The sequence below is a fragment of the Gadus macrocephalus genome, chromosome 16, assembly GCF_031168955.1.
Source record: "Gadus macrocephalus chromosome 16, ASM3116895v1".
In the NCBI taxonomy this organism is placed as follows: domain Eukaryota; kingdom Metazoa; phylum Chordata; class Actinopteri; order Gadiformes; family Gadidae; genus Gadus; species Gadus macrocephalus.
Genome location: NC_082397.1, coordinates 22,094,965 through 22,121,118, shown reverse-complemented (window position 1 = coordinate 22,121,118; position 26,154 = coordinate 22,094,965). Strand labels below are relative to the sequence as shown.

Here is a 26,154-nt window from a genome sequence, read left to right as displayed (position 1 = left end):
GACTATCTTGTAATCGATTTACATGCAAACGCAAACGCGCACACACACACACACACACACACACACACACACACACACACACACACACACACACACACACACACACACACACACACACACACACACACACACACACACACACACACACACACACACACACACACACAAATTATAAAAAATGAGGTATTTATTTTTTATTCTCACATATTCCTGGCAAGCAGAAAAAAAACATTTCTTTGCCAGAAAAAAAGTTCTTTGCAAACTGAAGGAAAACGCAACAGACTATTAATAAACCATGTCATAAAGTGAAGAGCCTCTTGTCTATTACCACAAGAGGCTTTTCACATAATTACTACCTTCTTGGAACATGTTGCATGTGTAGACCTGCCCTTGGCAACATTATTGCACATCATAATCTGCATGGCCTTGGACGTCTACAGTGTATCGTTTGACATTGATCAAGCATAAATAAATAAATCAAAAAAACTAAAAAAGAAAACTTTATTTATACATTACTGCAGATAATTATTATACAAATACAAGTATATTAATCATCAACTAAATAATTAGTAGCTTCCTATTTCATGATACCAGTTCAGTGTCAGAGAAGTCACTGGAGTGCATCAGTTGAGGAGAACCGCCAGAGTCCAGACAACCGGTTCAAGTCAAACCCACAGCAGCTCCAGGTGTTGACCTGCCGCCCACACACACACACACGCACAGTAGTTCAGGACTCCTCTCCTCTCGCGACAGCAGGACATAAACACCCCCTGGCCCCCGGGAGCACACGTCCACAGAGCTCAGGGAGTACATCTCGGGTCCATCCCACAACACGCCGCGTTGTTTATCTAAGCAGCCCCTTCGATGGCGGCGGCGGCGCCGTCGATGGCGGCGGCCGCCTCTGCCTGCCCCTTGCTCCGCTCCTGGTACGCCCGGTGGATCTCCAGGAACATGTCCCGGCAGGCGATGCTGGCGCCAAGCTTTGAGCAGATGAGGAAGGAGCCAGCCATCTTGCGGTGGAGGGAGTAGCTCTCCTCGGGCGGGGGCGTGAGGCGGTGGCGCAGCATGACGGGCACCAGGCCGTGGATGCGCTTGGTGGTGCTCTGGCTGCTGAAGTCAAAGGGCTCCGCGGAGGAGAAGGCCTCGCCCAGGATCATCACCGCCTCCACGTGGGCCTCCTGGAAGGCCTGGCGAACAGGGGGGGGTGAGGGGGGGGGCGAGGGGGTACGGTGTGAGTATGGTTCATATGGTTTTTAATAGAGCGCGGTGTTTACTCTCAGTCCATGACTGTATACTTTACGTGCTGCTCGGGTTGAACTGCCCAATAGGGCAAAGCAGCGCATTTCATCTAGGCCCTAGATTCTGTACCAATGACCAACAACTACTACTACTGCAACCACTGCAACTACTTCTATCACCACCACCACTATTAAAACTACTACTACTACTACTACTACTACTACTACTACTACTACTACTGATTTGATTTAAACACAAATGAGCAACGTAGCAATTTCATTTATCACCTCATTCTATAACCATAACTGCAGTAAATCGAGTCCACTTAAGAACCCTATTTAAAGTCAAACGGCCGTTGCGCCGTTTAACTAATGATCAAATATTTCCTCCGTATAATTAAGCACTACAGGCAAGAGTCTAAATTGTCAAGCGTAAATCAGCACCGGCCACAGAACACGGCTCGCTTTCCAACGCCGAGCGGAAAGCAAAACACCCCTCAGACGGGAGACGTCTGGGAGGCGGAGCAGCTTGCGGCCGGGGGCTCGGGGCCTTGCTGAGGCAGCGTGACCGTGCAGAAAGCCAGCGGCAGACGGCCGACGAGCGTGACGGCCCCCGCAGCATCGGACACGAGTGGAAAATAAGCTGAGCCGGGGCGCGTTAAATATGAATGAAGGCCGCGTTGAGGAGAGGGGGGAGATCCAATAAAAAGAGCCTACCTTGGTCTCGAAGCCGGTGAGGAACTTCAGGTCCTTGGATTTGGAGAGAACCGTTGCTCGATCGCCCACTGAGGCCGCGTGCACCACCTGAAGACGTGCACGCGCGCACACACACACACACACACACACACACACACACTTTAGTGAACAAACTTAAAAATATATGTAACCAATTTATATTTAAGCAATATCACACGAGAGGGAGTGCAGTTGTATTGAATATCAGCACTGCTGTGTTTCGGTCGTAGGTACGAGGCTGTAGGCCGAGTGCCGAAGATAATCACAGCCTTGCTGATATTCATTACAACAGCACAACATTTTGTAAACACAACCGTTCCACAAGCACCCTTTATTAGTTAACAGTAATAAGCAACAACAGATTATGATTTGTTTGTCTATTTAACACAAATAGATCCGCAACTGGACTGGGACTGAACTGTTGCCAGGCAACACATAAACACACTAGCTAGTTAATAACTAGCTAGTGTGTTACATGCAGAGTGATACATGTATAGTTTAAAGTCCCAGTGGTGCTATATTCCATATCAGCACTCATGGAATGCCTCATGTCCAATCAAATTACTTGGTCGGCACTAAATGTTGTATAATGGTATATATACAAGTCGGTAAAGCCCTCAAACACCATTGTATGCGTTGTACACTGATCCGAAGCTTGGCAAACATTAAACCTCCTGTGTTACGTGTCACATAACGTGGCTAATCCTCTTTGTACTCTGTAATGATCCTACCTGTATGTAGTCATCTGTGAAGGCCTCGTCGTAGCCTCTGCATGCACCGAAGTCCAACAGGATGACCTAATATTGGGGGATAACAATACATGGTCATATCTTCTGCCAAGTTCCTCCGCTTAAGAAAGACGGTCAAAGGAGTCTGTATATACAGACAGCAGGACTGTGCAAAGCTTCAATAGATGTGTGTAGACATGGTTTATTTGTATGCTTACAAATGTCATCAACGTCGATGAATGTCATGAACTTCAAAAAATTTACAAATGTCGATTTGGTTCCTGGATATGTTACGAGATCCACAGCAAAAGGACATGTACATCAGCCTGGCAGGGAGGCATGTTGTGGTTTCATTAAGTGTTTCACGTGGTGCGGGCGCGATGAAGGGGCTGCTGTGGTCCTCACCTTGTTGGTCTCGGCGTTGTAGAAGAAGTTGGCCCAGTTGGGATCCGTCTGCATGAACCTGAACTCAAAGACCTCCCGGAGGCAGAGCTGCAGGATGCTGAAGCAGATCTGCAGCGGCGAGGGCGACCAGAGCGTTAGAGAGTCAATCAACCAGTTGACATCGCTCCCACCAAGGTCCCGGTGCACCGGGGAGGGGGGGGTTACCTTATTCCTGGTCTCCTGATCCAGGTCGACACAGCGGTCCAGGGGGACTCCGTGGATCAGTTCCATGGCAAGCACCTTGCGCCCAGACAGCTCCTCGACCACCTCAGGGACCTGGAAGAACTCATGGCCCTCCAGCAGGGTCCTGGAACACGCACGCACGCACACACAACCATACACACACAGGCACACACACACACACACGCGCAGATGTGTCTTTCAGTCATGGCAGTTGGAGGAGGTGGGCAGCTGGTCTTCATTGTGTCTAGTTAAGTAGTCATTGTGCATCGGTCCAATTATTTAGAACAACATGAATCTCCCAGAGGCATGGTCTTGTCCATACTCGAGAAGGTTGTGTTAACAACAGACATGGTTTTGTCTGAAGATATTCTCGGGGCTCGGCTTAGACTTTGGCCAGATATATAGTCATTGGAATGTGAGCAAGAGAAAACTTGCTTGTTGCGTTCAGTGTCATCTATCTGGATGCCAGCGAAAATGACTGGAGCTATGTGCCCCAAATCAAGCCTTTTAAATCAAAAATTTGATTTATTATTTCAAATGAAATATGTCATTGGCGTTTCCATAGAAATGAAAACGGCAGTTACCCTCCAATTCTTAAACACAGACTTCAAAATCTGATCAGTTGACCTTGAACACTTCTATTTGTTTAACAAGGACTGTGTGTGTGTGTGTGTGTGTGTGTGTGTGTGTGTCTGTGTGTCTGTGTGTCTGTGTGTGTGTGTGTGTGTGTCAGTGGAGGCTTCTCCAGTGAGGAGAGGGAGGAAGATCCTTCTTAACATTGTTGAGAACAAAAATGTAGATTGCCCAGACTACTGTAATGAATGAATGCCCTTAAATATGACTACTTTAATGCCTTTGTATATGTAATGTTCGTTTCCCTGGGGAAAGGGACATTAGCACCCTCCCATTGACTCCCATTCATTTCCCCGAAAGTGTTGGCGGCCGGTGAATGACATGGGGTTCAATGGGAGAGAGGAGGAAAGTCCTCATCTGAGTGGGTGTGACTAGCTAAGGGATCTGGATCCCGCCTACGTCTATTCACGAATAGGCTGGGGCCCGGGCTGCGCTATGAACCAATAAGCAGGAGCCCTGGCTGTGGAGCAGCCCGGAGGGAGGGGTTATCCCCTCAAGGGTAGGCTACGAGAACCAACGAACCCGCTCAGTCGTATGCCTCGTTTCCAACGAGTGGTGCGCTACTGTTCGTTGCGGTACGGTGTGGCTCTGTTCGCTTATATTGGCGTTTCCGTAGCCCGCGGCCGGGCTGCGGAGCCCGCGAGGAGGATAAATAGTTGTGAAATAATGTTCTTGTTGTTCTTTTAATTGGTTTGTTACTCTGACCGTTCTGTTTGATATTGTGGAAAGGATTTTAGCGAATGATTCAGAGCATGATGCATTTTAAATGGCATCACTTTTGTTATTTCGTCTTCATTTTTTTTTTTTTTTAACAATTGTAGCTGAAAATAAACATAGCCCAATTATAACCAATAGCTTCAGTCATTGAGGGCAAAAATAGGGGTGTGTGTGTGTGTGTGTGTGTGTGTGTGTGTGTGTGTGTGTGTGTGTGTGTGTGTGTGTGTGTGTGTGTGTGTGTGTGTGTGTGTGTTCTAACAACAGCCCACCTAAATTTCTTGGCGCACTCCGCCTCTCTCTTGTAGTCACACTCCCATGCGAGCTCCCTCTGGAGGACCTCCAGGCTGCTGTCTGCAAACAGGCCTGGTGCAAAAATAAACAGCGTGCGGAAGAGGAACAGAGGAGGCACACATTAAGACGTGAAAGCCCAGACTACTGTCACAAAACCAAGCATTTAAAAACAACTAAATGCTTCTGGTTACGGATAATAGTCCTACATTAAATATATATATTTTTAGAATAGGTATGTGTATGCTTATTTACACAATAGGGGTGGGAATCTCTTGGCACCTCACGATTCAATTCCGATTATGAGGGCAACGATTAGATTCTGAATCGATTATTGATGCATCTCGATGCAACAAATTTTTTTATGTACATTTCCATGCGTGATTTTCAAAAATATATATATACATCTGGGTTTGCTACTCAGAGTTTGCTAATCACTTCCTACTCTTGTGATGATCATTAAAGACATCAACAGATGAATTAACTTATCTAATATTTCATAAGAGAGAAAGCTTTTGTCACAAATATGACTTTCTATGAACAATGCAATAATCAAAACAGCTTGCAATATAACACAATATGGAAGCATTAAAAAAAATAGGTTTCAGTTTTGTTTTCTTTCTAATCTTTCTTTTCTATGTCATTAAAGGAAAAGCTGCTCTTGAATTAGAAGGAGTTTTTGTGTCTGGCTGTGAGTTTGCGTGCATGCTATGTATAGGCTGAATCGCAATCGTGTCAAGACAAATCAGATTGGCCAATACACACTGAAGATAAATTAAATAATTTTAACATTACAAAAATTATCCCTCTCTGGCGAACAGAATGTTGCAGCAGGCAAAAAAAAAAAAGAAGGTGTTTGTAAATGGACTGCACATATATAGTGCTTTTCTAACCAACGGCCACCCAAAGCACTTTACAATATCGCCTAACGTCCACACATTCATCCACACATTCATGCACACATTCACAAACTCGCACGTTTACATGCACAGCTCAATCCGATTACAGCCATACTTCGACTAAGCTCCTCAATTGGACAACTGCAATTGTACCGAGTATACATGGCGGTGAGAAAATCGATTCATTGGCTGAAGCATGTCATGCCCCGGTACGAGAGGTGGCGCTGTACCCATTTCAACTAGTGGTAGTAGAGCCACCGGCTGACCTCTTGACCTCACCAGCAACAACAAACTCAGGCGACATTCGAGAAAGATGGCATACGAAGAGCAAGATTAAGCGCTACATCCTTCTACATGTTGTATGTGATGTACCTGATAATTACACAAAATAGATGCACAATGGCGCTCTTGCTTTTGCTGTTTTCGACGACGACAACAACACGACTATCGTCTGCTACTTCTGGCTCACAGCCCCGTGAGGAAATCGCGAGAATGCACAGAACACAAATTCCGATTCCAATCCGATTGAATGTACACATGCACGATTAATGCAATTATCAATCGAATAATCTAGGAGTCTTTGTCCGACTATGAGAAACCCGATTCGGTCCGATTTTAGTCAGACTAAGGTGTATACATGCATAAAAATATAATCAAAGTCGGACAAACCCAATAGTTTGGTTTTGTCGAGTCATGTAAACGCACTTACTGACGGCGGACTCAACCATGTAGGGCGACAGCAAAGTCGTCGGGAGCAGTCAGGGTGAGGGACACCTCGACACTTTGAGGATCTAACTATCAACCTTCCGGTTACCAGCCAACCCACTCTACCTCCTGAGCTACTGCCGGCCAAGGACGCAATTGTAGGATGCAACTGTCTCTGTATCAGTCAGTTGAAACAGTTGGCTGATTATGTGAGTGTACGCTGTTGTCAGAAGGCCAGACAGAGTTGGTGCCCATCTGAAAACGCTCTTTGGTTGTGGCTCAGAAATACATGGAGAATAGCCAAGTCTTCCAATAAATGTTTCCAATGATTACTCAACGAGATGAATTACCGTGGGCACCCGAGTATCAAAAGTCACATAACCAACACACAAACTGACTCAAAACCATGGCAGGGCAGAAGGGTTGCTACCCTCGATCAGGACTTAAATAAAAGCCCCCAAACACAGCTGACGGGCTAGTCATGTCAGGGTAGGTTACGCCTTGTTAACATGACTATTAACCGGGATGGACAAAGGGGGGTTAGTTACAGTTAGTTGTTGGTCAGAGTTCACCGAGATTCTGCATAGCCACCCCCTCCTACTTATTACATGTTGAACGTCCTGTCCCTTAATGTATCCTCTTATTGTATGTCGTACTTAGTTATAGTACTTAGTTGTCTGGCCTCTTATTCTAGCTTTCTTTGTGGTGTACAGGATTGGGTTAACCTAGCGATTGTTAGTGCTTGGCACCTTGATTCTATGAACATCCTGACTGTACCAACAGCGATATATTGTTTCACCTTCTTCTGACAAATGCCCTCAATTTAATTGTAAATCTTACCATCTGGCAGGATGACGCTCATCTTCAGTACAGACATCAGGTTTATGTCACTGTGGATGCTCTCTGCTACTCCTGGGTACTGCCATGGGCAGATCAACCAGAAAAGGCACGTTTGAGTAACACTTCACAATCCCACTTTACACATGCACTTCTTTGATCGCTTACCTGGATTTTCATGGCAATCTCTCGGCCGTCTTTCAAAACCCCGAGATGCACCTGGCCGATGGACGCTGCGGCAAATGGTTTGTCATCAAAAGATAACAGCTGATCTCTCCAGCCTGAGCCCAGCTCCTCCGCCAGAACTTTCTAAACAGACCAGAGAGAGGGTTCAAACTGCTGTGGTGCAATGCCGAGCTGATACATGTGTATTTACACCATCATGCACTGGGCCACATCTAGGTCGATTCATTGCCAAATCTATATTGATTGCCTCTGACTAATGATAGCCTTGATACAGTCGTACATTTCATTGGTTTGGTATACCATTACTGTTTTACTGCAGTACAGTAAGTCCGTACACTGCACCTTGTGTAAACCGAGGGGTCGTACATTGCGTCTGCTGGCGGTGGGCCTCCACTTACGTTCATCTGCCAGGGGGGCATGAAGTCGGCGCTCTGCCGGACCCTCTCAAAGATCTTCTGCAGCTGGGGGTTGATGAAGGAGTTGTCTGGGGGGAATACCAAAACAGTGTGACCCTCATCGCTTAAGTTCGGGACACACATTCCACACAGACATGTGTGATATGCGTAACATTTCACACAGACAAGGGCGGCAAGTGGCTCAGGAGGTAGAGCGGGTTGGCTGGTAACCGTAAGGTTGCTGGTTCAATACCCGGTGCCTCCTAGCTTAGTGTTGACGTGTCCCTGATGCAGAAGCCTCCCCCTAACTGCTCCTGACGAGCTGGCTGTCGCCTTGCATGATTGACACCGCCCTCAGTGTGTGAATGTGTGAATGTTAGGCAGTTTGTAAAGCGCTTTGAGTGGTCATAAATGCAGCGCTGTATAAATGCAGGCCATTTACCATTTACATGAGGTTTCCGGAGGCATGCGCATTTCAATCGGACAGCCAATTGAATGGCTGCCTCAAGATATCTGAAGTCCCTCTTCCCCAGACACTGATGCGCCCCGATGAGATCAGACTAGCCAGTCTGATCTCATCGGGGCGCATCGTCCTCCCGGTAACCATTGTTACCGAGTACGCACCTTGGATGCTGAGCATCTGGCCGATCTTGAGTGCGGCACCGCGGACCTTGCATAGCGTGTTCACTATCCTCTCTGCGTTGGCCTCGGACAGGAGCGGAGAGTCCATCACCGCCCCGGCGTCTTACACACACACACACACACACACACACACACAAAAGCATTTAGATCTGTAGTTATCATTTATAGACAAAGCGCTGAAAGTGAAACATAAGAGGGGTGCAAGAATTATTGTAAGCACTCATTACCATCTCAAGATCCTCTGTTATGGTACACAAAGGATTTGGTTGGATTTGAGAGTGGATTTGTTAGTTTGAAGTGGTGCCATCAAAGCAGTTGTTTAAATGAGGGCCTCTACGGCCCATTGATGCGTCTGCCATCAGAAGACCCGGGGGGATTTGATTGAAACACTTGTTAAGAGCGCACTGGTACCATCGGCAGCAGGTACTGTGAGGTAATCAAGCAGATCGCCAAGCACTGCTCACCGAGCGTCTGTCTATGGAATGTGCCAGGAGAGGCCAGAGAGGACAGGGCAGGATTTAGCTTGGCAGAAGGAGAAATAAAACCCGATTTAGAGCTTCACCTCCTGATCGTTTGCTGCCAAAGGACTGCTTTGCCACCTCTGCAATGGCACCGATCCCCAGCCCGACTGCAAGCCCTGCAGAGTCAAGAGGGAGAAAGGGACCCGTTATAGTCTCAACCTCGTCTCCAAAACATCCTGGATATCAATAGCAATTATCTCTGTCTCCAACTAAAATAGCACATAACATTGGTGCAGTTATATTTGACATCCAAACATATTCTGGAGAGACGAAGACATCGACTTCGACAGGTATGAGAAATTACAGGTGAGGTGTCTCGAGCAGGGAAGCACATTTTAATTTGGGAATATATAAAATTGACATACAAACACATCAATGTATTCTGCATTATACTTCATGCAGATTGGGTAAAACAAGAGGTTTTTTTTCTATGACATTCTCAAAATCATATTTACCGCCAAAGTTAGCCAGCCTGCTTATCCTAGTGGCAGGAACCTTCCTCTCCCTGGCCCGGTCGCTGAGCTAGGGAGAAACATTCAAACAGAAGTCTCATCAACAATCCCTGAAACGACAAGACGTGATAAACAGCATGATTCTGTCATGCATTACAAATTTACAAGCATCTGAAAAAAAAACTGCATGTGTTGTCGGGAACCAGCATTATTTCCTCAAGGACAAATCCCTGCCCGTTGTCAAACCTTTTGTCGGACGGGTTTGACCAAGGCCTGCTTGGCCTCCCGTGCCTTCTTGATGTCCTCCGGTGTGAGCCTGGCCACCACGGTGTCATGGATGAACCTGGCCTGGTAGCGGTGGTGGAGGCCTGCTGAGGTGTGGAGGAACCTGGCCGTCTGCCCCGGCCAACCCGCTCCTCCTTGACTGTTCCCCTGGCGTGGAGGCACTCCTGCATCGTCAACATTGGAAAAGTATGGAAGTCACACATATTATATGCATGTAGAAACCCAGGCTATTTTGGTTCATAGTTTAGAACTATGTTTGGTTCATAGTTTAGAACTAAAATAAAAAATGTGTCGACCTGCAAATTTCCCCACCGTGGGACTAATAAACGATTATCTTATCTTATCTTAGTTGCAAGTCATTCAGCAGAGCATCTTATTTTTAAGGTAAATGAAAGGTCCGACAGGTGGGCGTGTCTACCTAGATGTATGCTGGATAGATCAGCCTACCAGCCTACCCAGGGGACTGTAGCAAAGGTTGCTCATCCATCCATCACACATCTAGGTGGACACGCCCACATGTGATGTCATAAGGGGCAGATTTCCAAAACGGCTTGTAACGGCTAATCACACCACACCTGGTGGCATGTCATGTAGAGCCCTATGAATTCCGCGATAACGAAAACGCGGACGGAATCACGGAATAGGACAATAAAAACGGAATCTACTGATAATTATAATAAGTTACAATTTAAAACGGGCCTGTCATAGCAAAATAACTGATTTCCAGCAGGTTCCTGTTCTTCTGCACACATAACATGTAACAGGACAAGGCACATCAAACGTCACATTTACAATATGCAGCGGAATGCAGCGGAATTCGCCATTATTTTGGTGAAATTCAGTTTCGAGGGAAAAGGGAAACAACACAGGTGACATTAACGTCACTGAATGTTCAGCAGTCACTCCCACAACGTTAAAAAAAAATCCCCGGTCCACCACGCAAACAATAGGTCCTGCTCCTAACAAGAAGCCGAAGAAGAAGTTGAAGCGCCCGTAATTCGGTTCTAACCCCAAATTCAGAGCCGAACAATATCCAATATCTACTTCTATCACTCAGGTGATCAGCTGTTTTGTAGAGTATGTCAACATACAATCGATTGGAAACGCAAAGATACGTGCGATGACCACTTGAAGTCCAAAATCCATATAAAAAACAATGAACGCCGTAGCCAGGGCACGCCCCTTCAAACAACAATTTGAGTTTATAAAAAAAGAGTTTATAAGCACTTTAATATTTATGTCATGTTGTTCTTATTTGAAGCACTAAAAACAGTGCAATGTTGTGATGTTTTAATAAATGTAGTCTTCTATCTGATTAAATTTTATTCGTTCGCACTTATTTGACACTCGTTCTGATGATAATAATAGCTTTAAGTGTAAAAACGGAATTCATGAAAATTAAAACGGAAAAAACGGAATTTGGAAAAAAATAAAACAGAATTTGGAAAAAAATAAAACAGATTTCATAGGGCCCTAGTCATGGGACCTTTAACACTTCTGTGTCCTGCAAGTATGCAAAGATCTGCAGAGATCAACGGTGCTATTCAGAGAGCGAACAAGGTCCTTTTTACGGGTGAGGACCTATGTGTACGCAAGGACCCCCCCCCTAAAGAAGGGTGTTGCAACGCAAAAACCTTCTTGACAGTGGTTTGCATAATCTCTGATAGGTCGAGTGGAGAATTGGGGTAGTGTTGTTTTTTTTTTCGACAAGGAAAACACAAGAATACATGCGGGGGGTATTCCATCAACCGAGCTAAAGGCAAAGCCGGGCTTATTTTGCTTAGCCTCGCTCCTTTAAGCTAGAGTTGCGTTCCATCAACGTGATTTAAGGGAATCTACGTTGAGTAACCATGGCAATTTATCAGACTAAATGAACCTGGTCGGTACCAGGCTAACTGTCAGGCTTACTTGAGCGGTGTTTCAGAGGAGTCCCATCTGTCGGAAACAAGTGTACCATCAGAATGTTCCGCCAAGCCTAATCCGCACGATTTTGTCATTTATGTAAATATATGTAGTAAAAACAGCATATATTTTCACTAAGGGTCTGAGATGAAATTATGCAAATATAATAATTGGATGAATTGATATCTATTGTTAGAGTGGATATTCTCTCAACACATTTTTATCTAAAACTATGTATTCTGTCAAATTTGTGAACTAGCAGTTCGGTGAGTGGTCTAGCATTTGCCCTGAGGTTCGGGCGAAGCGAGTTTGCGTTTCAGTACGTCCTTCAATTTTTGGCGTTGGTTCATTTTTGTTATTTCCTTTATACCAGAGAAATTAGGCCTAACAATTGTATTTTTATATAATAAATATGTCTTACAATATCCCCAGAACCAAAATATAATTTGCAAAAACCCATGGTAAAGTTAATATTAATATTACTGATAGTGAAATTGATACACTGCTGCATGGGAAATTGTCAGCCACATAAATTCCTTTCAGGTGAGTTTCTCGGCAGGCAATTAGTAATTAGGTGGGGATTGAACCCCGGACGACCGGCTGCAAGTCCGACACATTACCTCGAGACTATCTTGTATCTCTTGAATACAAATCTATGGACAATATTAAATCTAAATAGTTACGCTTAATACTACTTATTCATTCAGAAGACGTTACGGTGTTTCCTTTTTGATTTATTATATGCTTGTACTCCTCGTAGACCTCCACAAGCAGCTTCTAACCTTTTTCGGACATTTGATCCATGATTCGACATTCACGGTTCTGGGCTGGTTACATATCTCTGGAGCGGGCGTAAACCACGATAACGTAAGGCTGGCTTGAACTAGCCTGAGCAAGGCGCGGCTGAACTGGGTTGATTGAACTGCTTTAGCCTCAAGTCGAAGTTGGCGTAAGTTCTAACCGGGCTTAATCAACTAAGCGCTGCCTTTGTTAGCGACTTTGATGGAATACCCCTCTGGTTGCAATAAATCAACAGTGCATTTAGATGGCCTTTTCAACATGTTTTCAATGGAGAATGCTCGCAATTGCGTTGCCAGATTTGCTCATCAGTTGATGTAGAATTAGGGTTTGACAACTTGTGTACACTTCAATGTGACGTGGAAGCATAAATGCCTGCAGCTTTGCAAAGATCTGCATTGTTGATCTGCACAAACATGCTGCAAGCGGAACAATGAGCTTTTTGTCAACACGCTCCAATGTGTAATGCACTTATTCAACTGAATCCACTGTGTTAACTTTTACCTGGTAACGTACCTGTTGTGGACTCTGCTGTGGCTTCAGGACCAGCATGGCTCTGCCTGGATTCACCGGCTGAGAACTCTGAGCCAACGGACCACTGGGCAGCCTCTTCCGGCTCCATCTCCCAGCCCTCGGCGTCGGGGAACACGTCCTCTTTCAAAGACTGCTGATGCACAGCAGTAAGTCAGGTTAGCAAATTAATGAAAAATATTGTCTCGGATAGTTTCATCATTCCACAGCCCTCTACTCTGATAGCCGGTTTGTGGGGAGCATTCTGAGGCACACTGGCAGCCATAATGATACCTCGTCCACTACCAGTCGGGTGATGAACTTGTAGTGGATGAGGCGTTATACCCCACATACACGCACATACTCGCCATGTAAAGCGTATACCGTGAAAACTGCTATAAATACCGCTATAAATGCAATCAATTATTATTGTTATTATTATTATGAAAGGATAAGTTATCTATTTTGGATCCAACGGCCTAACCACAGATTCTAGAGTGAATACACCATAACTACGCAAATTGGTTCAAATATATCTGCTGAAAATATAAGTTTACAATTGTTTTCCCAAACGGTTTTTAAAGGAGCATTGAATCAATCAGGTTTGGTTTAATTTCAAGCACAAACTGAACTTTTGAACTCCAAATACACCCTGTTAGGATGGTGCGGCGAAGCTTAAAACCTGGCCTTGGATCTTACTAATTACAAGAAGGATTTACACTGTCTACCTGTCAAGAAAAATAATAGTATATGTTCAGTCCCTAGCCATGAAAATAAGAATTCATAGCTCAGTAACAATTATTATTTATTTTCTTCTATGGCCTGAAAGGCTGAAGCTGTGACTGGTTGTCCTATGTAATGATGTCAATCCCCTAACTGATACATAATGATTGGCCGAACGTCATGTTTGTAGGAAGCACTTTGATGGAAGGGACCTTTGAACTTTAGTTCAACCAAAACATAATCAAGCATCGCTATCTAACCAGCTTAGCTGCTCCCTATGTCGGAACAGTAGCCTACCAAACAACAGATACAGGGAGTATGATTAATCAATTAACCATGTGATATATTGGGCATCTACTTATAACACTTTTATCAACTCAGATCTGTCACTATAGTTGGCTAGAAATTGAGTCTGTCACATCCAAAGGCGATCACCAATCTTTACAGCCTGTTGATGGTTTCATGTAAATCAGTAGTATATGAGATCATAGTCATTACAATAATCTATGTCGCCTAGGCAGAAAGTTACTTCCTGGTCCATAGAATTTCATATTTAAAACTCGTTATTGCAGTTAAATAAGACTTATTGTGTGTAAAACTTTCTGTGTAAATATTGTTAATTCATATTTTTTTTAATCCTAATTGTTCAATATTTAGTTAATATTCACTGATATCGTTTTGCTTTATGTATTTTACAAACCAACCTCACCAAGTCCCTTTCCTTGTATATCCTGTATGCTTCGCCTTCAAAATGTTTTCCTTTATCAGTCAAGTTATCCATCGTTCTACAAATTTTACATTGTTTGAATAGGTGCTGGTGAACAGCATTGATGTTAATCCGACCCAGCCAGCAGTGGAAAAAATATCTGAAAGATGCACTGTTATGTGTCCGGACACATAACTATTGATCTAATGCTTGATTCGTTACCATTTTTTCCATACAAAAAACTGAGACATGTTACAGTACACCCTCAACTTCCAGTTTTTAAAAAGACTATTCATGAATAAATGTTTTTAGACTAATGTCACAATGCCTTGTTGACTTCAATTCTAACCTAGACCTCTAGACAGGAATAAGTCAGCAAAGTCAACAGTGAAAATAATGGTGTCTAAACTCTAGAATCGCACTATACAATCTGTGAGTTGGCCATTAGATCCCAAATAGCAAACCAAACCTTTAAAATAAATAAAAACACTGCCATTTTAAGAAAACGTGTATAAGGGTGAGTGCAATGTCAAATTACATCTGTATGAGGTCCACTGAAGAAATTACTTGCATGAAAAAGCAACAAAAAAAGTCTGGTAGCTAAATACTATCTTGCTAAGGACATATATTTGCATTTGTACTCTTCTGAAAGTCTATGTTAAACTCACAGCCTTGCTGCCTCCCATTGCAGTGCCCACCAGTCCCTCCACCATATCCTGGGCTGCTTGGGCGACACCCCCGAGGGATGAGTTGCATGCCATCAGCCTAAGATGTTCCCCTTGCGTGTTCACCAGGGCAGACCCCACTTTACCTGCGCCCCTCATCACCTGCAGCATCTCAGCGAGCTGCACTGTGAAAGCACACAAGAGAAGATTTTCTTTTTATATTAATGAATCACACCATGTAACAGTGCACACAGTCACCATACTTTCAAAACCATTCATAGGTACTTCTTATTATTAACCAAATGTTTAGGGATAATTATAAAAGGCAGTTGAACAAAGATGAAATATATGCAATGTCCATGCAATGTATTGGCGGCTGGTTCAAGTCATGGGATAATGTGTAATACACATTTATTAAGGAAATAAACCGTTCAATCCACGATTTTGAAAGGCTTGCGTTAATATCAGATTTACATTACACGACCTCTATCACGTTAGACAATATGTTGACAGGTCGGGCACGAGTTGTGCAACGAACGAAGATACACCAATAATGACAAATAACACACTCAATGACAATCACAACGCATCTCCTCGTTTCCCGCAATCAACCTCACTCCTAATAATTGTCTTACTGTTTAAAACGCGATGGAGCAGAACACGATGTCCTCTAGTTAAAAACAGTAGGCTATAGTGAATGAAACATGCCAGTGTTTTGTAACGCTTTGGTATCCGGAAGTGGAGGCTAGACTGACATGTCAGTCAACCAACCGAAATTCAGAGAGTAAGAAAAAGGGCGTAACCCAGGAGGTTAATTGGTTTTGTAAACCTATGGGGGTTGAGAAACAATACGCTGAACCAGTGATCGTCGACGAATCATAATCAAAAAAAGAGAGGGCTTTGAATGACAACGTCCAATAATAATCCCTTGAGTTGGTGCCCTTGATGGGTGGCTGAGTGTCATGAGGTGCCTTGACTGTAAAAAAAAAAAAAAAAGGTGTCGCTCAATGTTGATTTTATGCTGACCTGTGATTTTAGTTGAGACAAAAGCCTATGATTCAACAGTTGTAGATCGATATACAGATACAGACAGACAGACAGACAGACAGACAGACTGATAGACAGAACGACAGAGACAGACAGATAGACAGACACACAGACTGACAGTCAGACAGACAGACAGACAGACAGACAGACAGACAGACAGACAGACAGACAGTGAAAAATATATAAAGATTGAAGGATGGATAAATGGAACCATATATAGATTTTGCAGGACCTACTACAATGATAGCCCCACAGCAAATGCCAATATTAACCCATGTATTCGATAATTATTATATTATGCAATATGCATATCTCAGATGCAAAACTTTTTCAAACATTTATTACCTGCCTAGCTTGTGCATTATGCCTTAATTTAGGATTCAGTGACCAGAAGATAATAGGCACTAAAATCATCAGGTCACTGAGCTGACCATGCCTGAGTACCACAGTTTGAGAGAATGAATAAGAGGCTGTGAAAGATGAGAAGATGGTCATGGGAGGGAGAGAGAGAGAGAGAGAGAGAGAGAGAGAGAGAGAGAGAGAGAGAGAGAGAGAGAGAGAGAGAGAGAGAGAGAGAGAGAGAGAGAGAGAGAGAGAGAGAGAGAGAGAGAGAGAGAGAGAGAGAGAGAGAGAGTGGGCTAAAGGAGGAGGGGAGTCGTGCCGACGCCATATATGGGCACACCATCGACTCTCTGTTCCTATTGGCTGCTGGCCGTATGGAGCTGCTTGTCAACAAGATGGCCTTCTTCTTCCTACCTTTTTGACACTGATTATTTCAGTAGTCCCAAGTATACACCGTTAAAAGCTCGTGCCACTTCTGAAAAGATAACAAGGGAGGGTGTCCTTCAAAGTGTGCTAAAAAAGGCATTGAGTGAGTGGCATCTAGAGTATTTGTGAAGAACTGACAGACCCTGGATAGTAACCCGCGCTAAACAAGGTTGATGAGAGAAGAGCTAGCTGGCTAATGTCGTTAGCCGAAGAGCGAGCTAGCCTAGCTACGTGTCCACGGACCACTCGTGTTACCTGCGGAACACTAGCTGCTGTCGTCTTTTTGAGTCGCTCAGCTGAGACGTAAAGCTCGCTATCCAGTTGTCATCAACGATTTTCCAGGCCAAAACTCGCTTTGGACTTGGACGTTAAGGTAAGACGAGTAGCTATTGCCCAATAACCAACTAGCTAGCACATTTAGCCAACTTGCTAATTGCATGGTTGTTGGTCTTCTTCTAACAGGTGAGTTGGGTTAGTTACAGGTGAGTTAGGTTATTGCAACGCTGTTCGATTAGGTTTGCTAGTGAGGATGCTAGTAAGTTTGATGGGCTCCTGACTTTGGGATCCATCAAACATGGGTTGACCAGTTACTGGTGGTAAAGAGCTAACTCCGGCTGTTCTGGAGATATGTCGCAACGAATGCTGTTGCCTTTAGAAACTCCTCGTTATGTTGTGTTAAATGTACTGCTATGTTGTTTGTCGGAACATGGCCGTTGCACGCTTTTTAGGTACATTTCTTTGCAAATAATGAAGAAAAATAAGTGAGAATACTGTTAATATAACTTCCTATTCGTTACACCCACTTTGAGGCTTGTGCTGAAACGAACTTGATTATTGGAAACTAGATAGAAAATGAAAACAGTTGGCAAAGGCAAGGTGATGAACAACATTTATCTTTCGAGATTATTCACTGTTGGATTTTAACTTTTAATCTTTTAATACAGTGACGCTTGCGTTGCTGTATTTTATGTGTAATGTGCTTTATGCCATTACATGTCCATGTCAAGAAACCTTTGGATCACGCCTTTGTGATTGGGAAATTGTGCTGTCAGAGTGCAAGTGTGTTATTATGATGGCAGCTTAATGTCACAGTCAAACACTACAGCCCTGTTGGCCAGTTGGTGTCCCACTCCAGATTAATTTGCAGAATGACCACTTTAGACAGTTGTGTTGGAGGGCGATGCAGTCAGCGCCATTGTTGAATTTGACAGTTTGTTGAAGAGCCAGCCGTCTGGCCATACTCCTGTTGCATACTCCTGTCTCCCCAAGCGCTAAGGGACTGTGTAAATGCTTTCACACATCCACAGAAGCGGGACTTGAGCGGAGGGTGTTTTGGAAATGTAGCACTGGCCTGATTGGACAGTGTGACTGAGGCTGTGAATAAAAGTATACCATTGGGGCAAATACAGGATGTATTGTATGACTGGTATTTTTTTCTAAAGCTAAGGTTAGATTAGGCTAAATGAAGATCCATGCCAAATGGCCTTAAATTAACAGATCCATTGAAAACCAAGGGTTATTGCTATTGACCATGTACAGATCCTCATTCAACTGGAGTTGGGTGTGTGTGGTTAAGTGTGCACGCTCATCAATGAGACCTAGGGAGAACGCTTAATTGTCCATTGCTTGTTACCAACAGAGGCTTTGATGAAAGATGTTCAGTGTTGACATTTATTGCCCTGATGCTAACAAAGGAGCAGCACAAAGAGCACAGCAGCGGTAGCAGGACTCTTATTTTGTATCTGCTCAGTTTATATAATTGTACATCACTGCTCAAGTAGGTTTTTAGGAGCTAGAAATTTGATGGACTAATGTTTATGCCCCCTAAAAAGTAGAGCTGAGGTCCAGAGGTTGACCGTTGGATGACCATAAAATAATTTATGTTTAACCTTTTTTAATTGTAAGCTGAATATTTGTTATTGTTCCAGCCTTAAGTGAGGCTTTTGTAAATTGTTAACTTACCCTGCTGTATTTGCAAAATGCACCAAATCCATCGACCAGTAGTTATTGTAGCTTGGGCAGGCAATTTGGGTTAACCCACCATAGTATAACAGATTTTGAAAGTATCCAACAGGAAAAAAATCCCACCCCTCCCTTCAAGCCTCACTCCAAAAGCCACTTCCCCAAAACATGTGATTAGCTCGCTAGCCTAATCAATATCTCGGCCTAGCCTACCTTCTACCTTTCAGGTAGGTAGAATTCTGTTCAGGCAGAAGGGAATTATTACAGGCCTGCCCTCCGCTGTTCACCAGCCTGTGTTGCTGTGTGTTATTAGGGAAGCAGAATTTTCAATTGGTTCAACCAGTTTGTGTGGGGTTGTCCTTTTGACTTTTACACCTCTCAGCCATGCCATTGGTACAAATGTTCTACCCAGATAGATGGCAAAACACAGATATGCTTTTAAGGCTGTGGATTACCAGGTGAGTAGACGTTGACTGGAACGGTACCAGAGAAACCAGTTCACTGGATCGTGTCTTATTTTTTGCCTTGTGCCAGATGACGTTTCATCAATCAGATATTTTTTAATTAACGAAGGTCGTGCACTCTTTCAAATGAATGCACATAAATATAATTGAATTATCCAAGACAGGGAATTTTGGATGGTTTATAATGCTAGCCTAGTCCTACACAGAGACTTGTTACAAAATGTGCTCCTACATCACAGAACCGGCTCAACTGGATGAGCTGTAAGAGAAACACACCTACCTGTGCTGCATCCGCCTTCACATTCACTTGGATTAAAAGACAAGCAAAAAGGATTGATGTGTGCTTAAAATGTGTGATGCCGATAAACTTGTATGATGTGTGTTACTGTACCCTCCAGCAAGTATACGCAATTACGCATGCAAGGGTATGGACAGCAGAGCAACTGTTATCCGTTGTTATGGTGTAGTGTTCAAACATTTTGTGGTTCTGAAGTCCTTTTTTAATGGACCTGTGTAAATCCTGCATAAAAGGGTAGAGTAGCCAAGCCTTTGCTAAATGAATGACTTGTTCTCATTTATGCCATGGTAGATTCACTCCTGAAAGTCATTCTCTCTGGCAGAGCTTGTCTCACAAAAGCACATGCGTGAATGCAACTGTTTTAATGATGGGCGCTACAAATAAACTTTTGACTCAAAGTTGCTCTCCTCCACCATAAGAACTATAGTTTACCAGCATAGTTTGCAGTCTCAGAGTAGGTATTTGGACCGAATGCAACCAAAAACACTTAACAAGAAGTGCAGCTAGCGTTTCAAGCTGTTCCACAGCTGAGGTCTTAAAACAAGCATTGAGTTAAACATGTTGCACCATCACCACTTGTTCCCCCCCCCCCCCTTATCTGCTTTATAAGCACATGCCGGCACGTTCTTGGCAACCCTACAGCTGGCAATGTATGACGCACATGCAAAGCACTGTGGGTAGACTTAAGCCCTAACCCTACACCCCCGACCTAGCTTGTAGTGTGGAAGACTAGCTGACGATGATTGGAGGAAGGATAAGGGAAGGCTGCAACCCCCGACATACACACACGTATACGACAGACCCACATACACATGATGACACTCAACCAATATGCTAAAAATAGGGCTGCCTGCCCCACCCTGTGTGGCGTCTCATTGGTCAAGTCCTCTTTGAAGTACAGAAGGAGTGTTAAATCCTTTTTTGTCCTCGACTGCCTCATCCCTCTAGTCAGACGGCCCCAGACAAAGAGTCTGAAAGGAGATCCCTTTAATTTGATTGAGAGCCTGCATAGAGAATTGATCCCCACTTGATGTTCCTCTGTTCCAGCTATTGACTGCCTTCTAGTGTTGGTTGAGCTGACCTGGCTGCTTCCTACTCGTGTTCTCCTATGCAAAAAAAAATGAATGACCTCCACGAGGGATTGAACCTGCCTGTGAACCGATTTCTCTGCGTGATATAAACGGTGGTTTTATTTTTTTATGACCTCACTGACATTTTCCATTCTCCCTCCCCGTCCTCCCCTCTGCCTCCAGATTACTCACAGATTGTATGCCTGTGGTCGCTGCTGATCTGGGTGGCACACGGCGCCCGCCAGGTTGGCACTGGGACAGGGGGGCGGGGAGAGCATGAGGAGTCCAGCCTCGGGTTCCTGCCGGCCAGCCTAGATGCCGTTACGCCCTGTGGGCCGTCCGCTCCCTGATGGACCGAGACACCTTCTCCCACATCCGCCTGCTGTGCCCCCGCCCCTTCGGCACGTACTCTCAGAACAAGGCCCGCGGTGCCGGCTCCGCCGCCAGCGTTGGCGGGACACGGGGCTGCCCCGGCTCCCCTTCCCTCTGCAAGGCCGAGCCCTCTGCCACGGGCCGCGGGCCGCCGGAGGGCGGCGGCGGCGGCGGCGGCGATGAAGGGTGGCAGTCCGCGGTCGGGGAGCAGGGGGAGAACGTAGCCGCGGCACAAGACGACGATGCGGGTTCAGAGAACACGCCCCCGGACCTCCCCTCCCCTCCCTCCAGCGCCAGCCCGGCGCCCGCGCCCCCCTCCGCCCCGCCCTCGCCCCCTTCCTCCGGGGCCCAGATGGAGGAGGGCCGCGTGCTGCTGGACACCTGGTATGTCATCAAGCCGGGGAACACCAAGGAGAAGATAGCCTTCTTTGTGGCGCACCAGTTCAGTGGAGCAGGACTACAGAGACCCAGTGCCATGAAGGTGAGCAGTGGCCTGCTTCAGGCAACAACAGAATACAAACATGAACATGCATGGAGGGAGGATGCAAACCTATGCACTGGCAGCTGATGTTGGGCGCTATATCACGCCCGATATTATCTATTGGCTTCACTGAAAATAATGAAAAGCTAAATGCTGTATAAACATAACTAGAGGAATAAATGCAATCACATTGGATTGATAAAGTTCCTGTTTACCCTGGACAGCTAAACAAATATTTACTTACCCCTGTGGAAAATGTTGTATACTTCCGGCATGATCAGGGTTCCTTTCCTCATTGGGGCACATGGTAGCATAAGCTATAAACCATGATGAATGATGCTCATGATCTCCCCCCCTCCCCCCCCCCCCCCCCCCCCCCCCCCCAGGTGAAGGGTAACTGGGCAACGGACTGCAGCAAGGCCAAGCGGCGAAGGCGCTGTTCCTCCTATGACCCTCCGACCCGCCCCCTGGCCTCCTCGGACCCCCAGCTCGACGAGACGCCGCCGGACGGGGTGAGCGAGACGGACCTCCTGTCCGTGGCGGAGATGGTGGCTCTGGTGGAGCAGCGGACTGCCATGGCCCTACAGGGCATGGTCGCCTCCCAGGACCACCTGCAGCCCAGTCACCAGCTCACCACTGGCCAGGGCCTCTCCGTCCACCAGCACACCCTCCTCCGGAGCTCCGTGTCGGACCCCAACCCTATGGTCTTCTCGTCGGAGGGTCCGGACTCCCGGCCCCCGTCGGACAACGACGAGGACTCCTCGTCCCCCATCCGGACGGACCAGGAGGAGCAGGATGACGAGCCCTGCAAGGTGGCCGACGCCATAGCCCTCTTTGAGTCCCAGAACCAGGAGAATCAGCTGAGGCTGGCCTCGGGCTCCACAACCCTATCGGAGCCGTCCGACCCGGTGAGGGTCCACGGGGGAGGAGGGGAGCCGGGGCTCTGCAACAAGGCCACCCCCCCGCCCCCGACTCAGTGTCACGGCGAGGTGAGGATCGCCTTCCGCGTGTCCAGTCTGGACCCGCGGTCCCAGTCGGAGCCCGCCGGCCGGCCCCGCTGCATGTTCATGAGCTGTGGCGCCGGCGCCGGCCAATCGGGGGCCAGGGCCAAGGAGAAGATCACGTGTGACCTCTACCAGCTGGTCAGCCCGTCGTCGCGGGACCCCAGCGGCCTGCTGCTCGCGAAGCCAGACGGAGAAGCGGCCTACCACGCAGACAGGCAGGCCTGCCGCTGCCCGGAGCCGGGCCAGGAGCTCCCCAAGGCGGAGAAGAAGGGCGTGGGGAGGGAGCGGATGACGGGCTTCCACGTGGAGGTGGTGGTGACGGGCGCCGTGGACCAGTGCGTGTTCTACGGCAAGGACAGCACGGAGAACGTGCAGGAGGAGACGGTGTGCTTCGCCATGCCGGGCGGCGGGGCGGACCTGTCGGCCGACGACCCCCCTCCCGGCCAGCTCTTCTTCCTCCAGCCCCCCCGGGGGCCGGAGGAGGACGGCACGGGACCGGGCCCCGGCGGGTCAGGAATGTGTTCTTTGGACTGCACCAACAGCGGTGGCGGCGGCAGCAGCGGCGGCGCGGGCAGCCCCGGCTCGCTGGTCGCGGTGGGCCCCGGGGAGCGGGCGGCGCGGCCCGACTCGCCGCTGGCCGGCGGCGGCGTGGCGGCGGACGACTGTTCGGACCCTTCGCTGTGCCGCCTCTACCGCCACGTCTCGCACGACTTCCTGGAGATCCGCTTCCAGATCCAGCGGCTGCTGGAGCCGCGGCAGTACATGCTGCTGCTGCCCGACCACATCATGGTCAACATCTTCTGCTACCTGCCCACGCGCGCCCTGGCCGCGCTCAAGTGCACCTGCCACGACTTCCGGTCGCTGATCGAGACGTACGGCGTGCAGGCGGTGGACTCGCGCTGGAACCAGGACCCGCTGTACCGCGAGGACCCCTGCAAGCAGTGCAAGCGGCAGTACGAGCGGGGCGACGTGTCGCTGTGCCGCTGGCACCCCAAACCTTACCACCACGACCTGCCTTACGGACGCTCCTACTGGATGTGCTGCCGGCGCACAGACAAGGACACGCCGGGCTGCCGCGTCGGCCTGCACGACAACAACTGGGTGCAGCAACCCGCCGACGGCAGCCAGTCGGTGCGCGCCAAGCGGGAGGAGCGCAGGGAGGAGGCCAGGTAGAAAGAGGGAGTGCAACCCCCCCCACCCCCCCCCCCCTGCCCTTCGGCTTGGCCCCACTGCCTCTGTTTTTAGAGGAGCAGAAGAGAGCACAGGGACGGCTCGGCAGGCACTCTCTAGGACTCGACGTGTCCTGAGTTTTCTCCTGCACTCCACTATCGTTTGTCCTTTTTTAGAGGGAGGAGGGCCAGGGCGAGGGGTTCAGGAGGAGAGCTGTGTCTCCTTCACTGTACCGACCCCTCGCTCTCCCTCTCGCCCCCGACTTTACTGCAGCGATGTGACGTAGTATTACCACGGTTGGGGTCCCCTCCTGCTGCTCTGCACACTGTCTGCTGCCCCCCCCCCCCTGTCCCCCGTCCCCCGTCTTTGATTCAATGTTCCTTCCAATACTCCATACTTGGCCGTTGAGTGCTCCCATGTGAATGCCCCGCAGTAAACCTGACTCACATTAGCATTCATAACAACGTGACGCATAGAAATGTAATGTTGCGCTTACTTAGTGACCATACTCCTGCTATGGCCAAATATCTCCTCATCCTCGTTGAGTTTGCGCGTTGTGAGTTGTGTCCATAACCCCTCCATGTTAGCTGTGCAATGGTGCTTCAGAGGGATGAACGGCACAGGGTCATAAAGAGATCTGCTTTCTTTATTTTGGGGTGATGGAATGTACAGCATTGTTGTAGAAATGTGATTGTATAGAGCTAACTTGCGTATAATTTTTCTCTTCCGTTGAACATGGCTGCCACTCACACTTTGTCCCGTTGTCATGGTTTTCTTTCTATCTATGAATGTGCTGTAATATTATTGTCTCTTCTACATCCCCTTCCCTCATTGATAATGCTGCTGAAATCATTGCCTCTGACAGGAACGTTAACTCGGTAATAGCCATACTAGTGGTCAACGAGAGGCTCTCGTCTCCCTTTTCACCCCCCAACCCTAGCCTAGTTTACTGGCCCCTCTGAGGTCTGTCCTCGCCATCCGGTCGGAGTGGACCCCAACCTTGCTGACTGCACATAGGAGAATCAAACCAGGGACTTACTGGTTTACAAAGGATTATGGGAGATGGTCTATGAAATAAACACTAGGGTGGAATGGGAGAAAAGCAACTTGATGTCACTTTGCAAAGGCCCGATGTCACTTTGTATGGATTGATTGACTTGCTTATTTGCTATTTTAGTTTTACTTTGTTTGGTTTTTATAAGGATGGGTGTGTCAGAGAATGTTTGTTTATTTTGAAGACAGAGTTCCCAGTACCAAGTATCGCATCACCCCCCCCCCCCCCCGCCACCTCGGAAACCTGTTTTATTTTCTATCAGATTTAACTGCCAAATCTCATTTACCCTCAATTTGGTTTGATCCGATAAAGGTTTGCTGAAGCGGTTTATGCTTTGCAGCAGGTGAAACGACCAGATTTCTCCACACCAGCTTTCAGCCTTAATACCCCCTCCCGCACACACACACACACACACCCCTATACCCTCCCCTGGAGAGAATATGGCATCGGATACCTCAAAGATTTCGCATTTTATCAGGGGTCGCAGCAGCCCGTCTGTCCTTCTGATCGGGCGCTGCGCTCCGTGCAGACGTGTTAAAGGGCCCTCCGTGGCGTTGGAGCGAGTGGAACGGGGTTGAAACAGTGCCTGTGGACGGCTCCCGACTCCTCATTCCCTCAGCCTCCTCTCCATCCCTTTTTAAATGCACCCAATTAGCTCTGCTAGCTGACCAGACTGGACCTGTGTACAAGACCGACCTGGTGAATGATACGAGACTGCATGGAAACAAGCGTGGGGGGGGGGGGAACAGAAGCGTGGGAGGCACGGGAGAACTTTGTAGGTTCCTGATGTGTACAATGCTATTGGGAAATGTGTGCTTAAATAAAAACAATTGATGATTAAACTGGACACCTGTACTGTGCTTGGTTTCTGACCGTGCACAACGGAGTGGTAGTGTTATTGTGGTAGTAAAGCTCAACGTGGAAAATTGTCTTATCATTAGGTAGCAAGGACACACGGTGTGTGGGTTGAAGCTTGTATGATAGATGGACTTCACTGCTTGGATTTTATTCAAATCTTTCCAGGCGCTCACTGAGATTCCCTGTCCATTTTAAAGTAAAGAATGTGCAGCTTCACAATTTCATCAGATGGTAACAGAAGATGGTAATGGCTTTATAACTTGACACCATTTGAGGATCCGGGAATGTGCTTGGTTGCAACCCAACGTTATTGATCACAACCTATATAGAATAGTGAATGCAGACTGTATGGTGTAAACCAGCCAAGAACCAAAGTGATATCTATTGCATGTAAGTTTGCTTAGAGATCACTGA

General features: G+C 46.9%; 2 protein-coding genes across 6 annotated transcripts; one reads left to right on the top strand and one right to left on the bottom strand.

The window, feature by feature from the left end:
• Positions 1 to 484: 484 nt before the first annotated feature.
• coq8b (coenzyme Q8B) lies at positions 485 to 16,677 on the bottom strand. Of its 5 annotated transcripts, none has more exons than XM_060075585.1 (16): positions 16,585 to 16,677; positions 15,196 to 15,377; positions 13,093 to 13,255; positions 9,850 to 10,052; positions 9,607 to 9,673; positions 9,193 to 9,267; positions 8,613 to 8,732; positions 7,992 to 8,077; positions 7,576 to 7,716; positions 7,411 to 7,489; positions 4,948 to 5,041; positions 3,311 to 3,452; positions 3,107 to 3,214; positions 2,705 to 2,770; positions 1,956 to 2,042; positions 485 to 1,187 (listed from the first exon to the last, which is right to left on the bottom strand). In XM_060075585.1, the coding sequence occupies exons 2-16, from the start codon at positions 15,361 to 15,363 to the stop codon at positions 849 to 851; spliced, it is 1,938 nt and encodes a 645-aa protein (XP_059931568.1). In that variant the 5' UTR covers positions 15,364 to 15,377; positions 16,585 to 16,677; the 3' UTR covers positions 485 to 848. The 5 variants fall into 5 exon arrangements, with proteins under 5 accessions (XP_059931568.1, XP_059931564.1, XP_059931566.1 ...); XM_060075581.1 differs by lacking the exon at positions 16,585 to 16,677 and adding an exon at positions 15,828 to 15,964; XM_060075583.1 differs by lacking the exon at positions 16,585 to 16,677 and adding an exon at positions 15,828 to 15,964 and having other exon boundaries at positions 13,105 to 13,255.
• A 253-nt stretch (positions 16,678 to 16,930) lies between these two features.
• Positions 16,931 to 25,729, top strand: fbxo46 (F-box protein 46). Its single transcript, XM_060075576.1, has 3 exons — positions 16,931 to 17,380; positions 20,985 to 21,654; positions 22,041 to 25,729. The coding sequence occupies exons 2-3, from the start codon at positions 21,151 to 21,153 to the stop codon at positions 23,829 to 23,831; spliced, it is 2,295 nt and encodes a 764-aa protein (XP_059931559.1). The 5' UTR covers positions 16,931 to 17,380; positions 20,985 to 21,150; the 3' UTR covers positions 23,832 to 25,729.
• Positions 25,730 to 26,154: the final 425 nt, after the last annotated feature.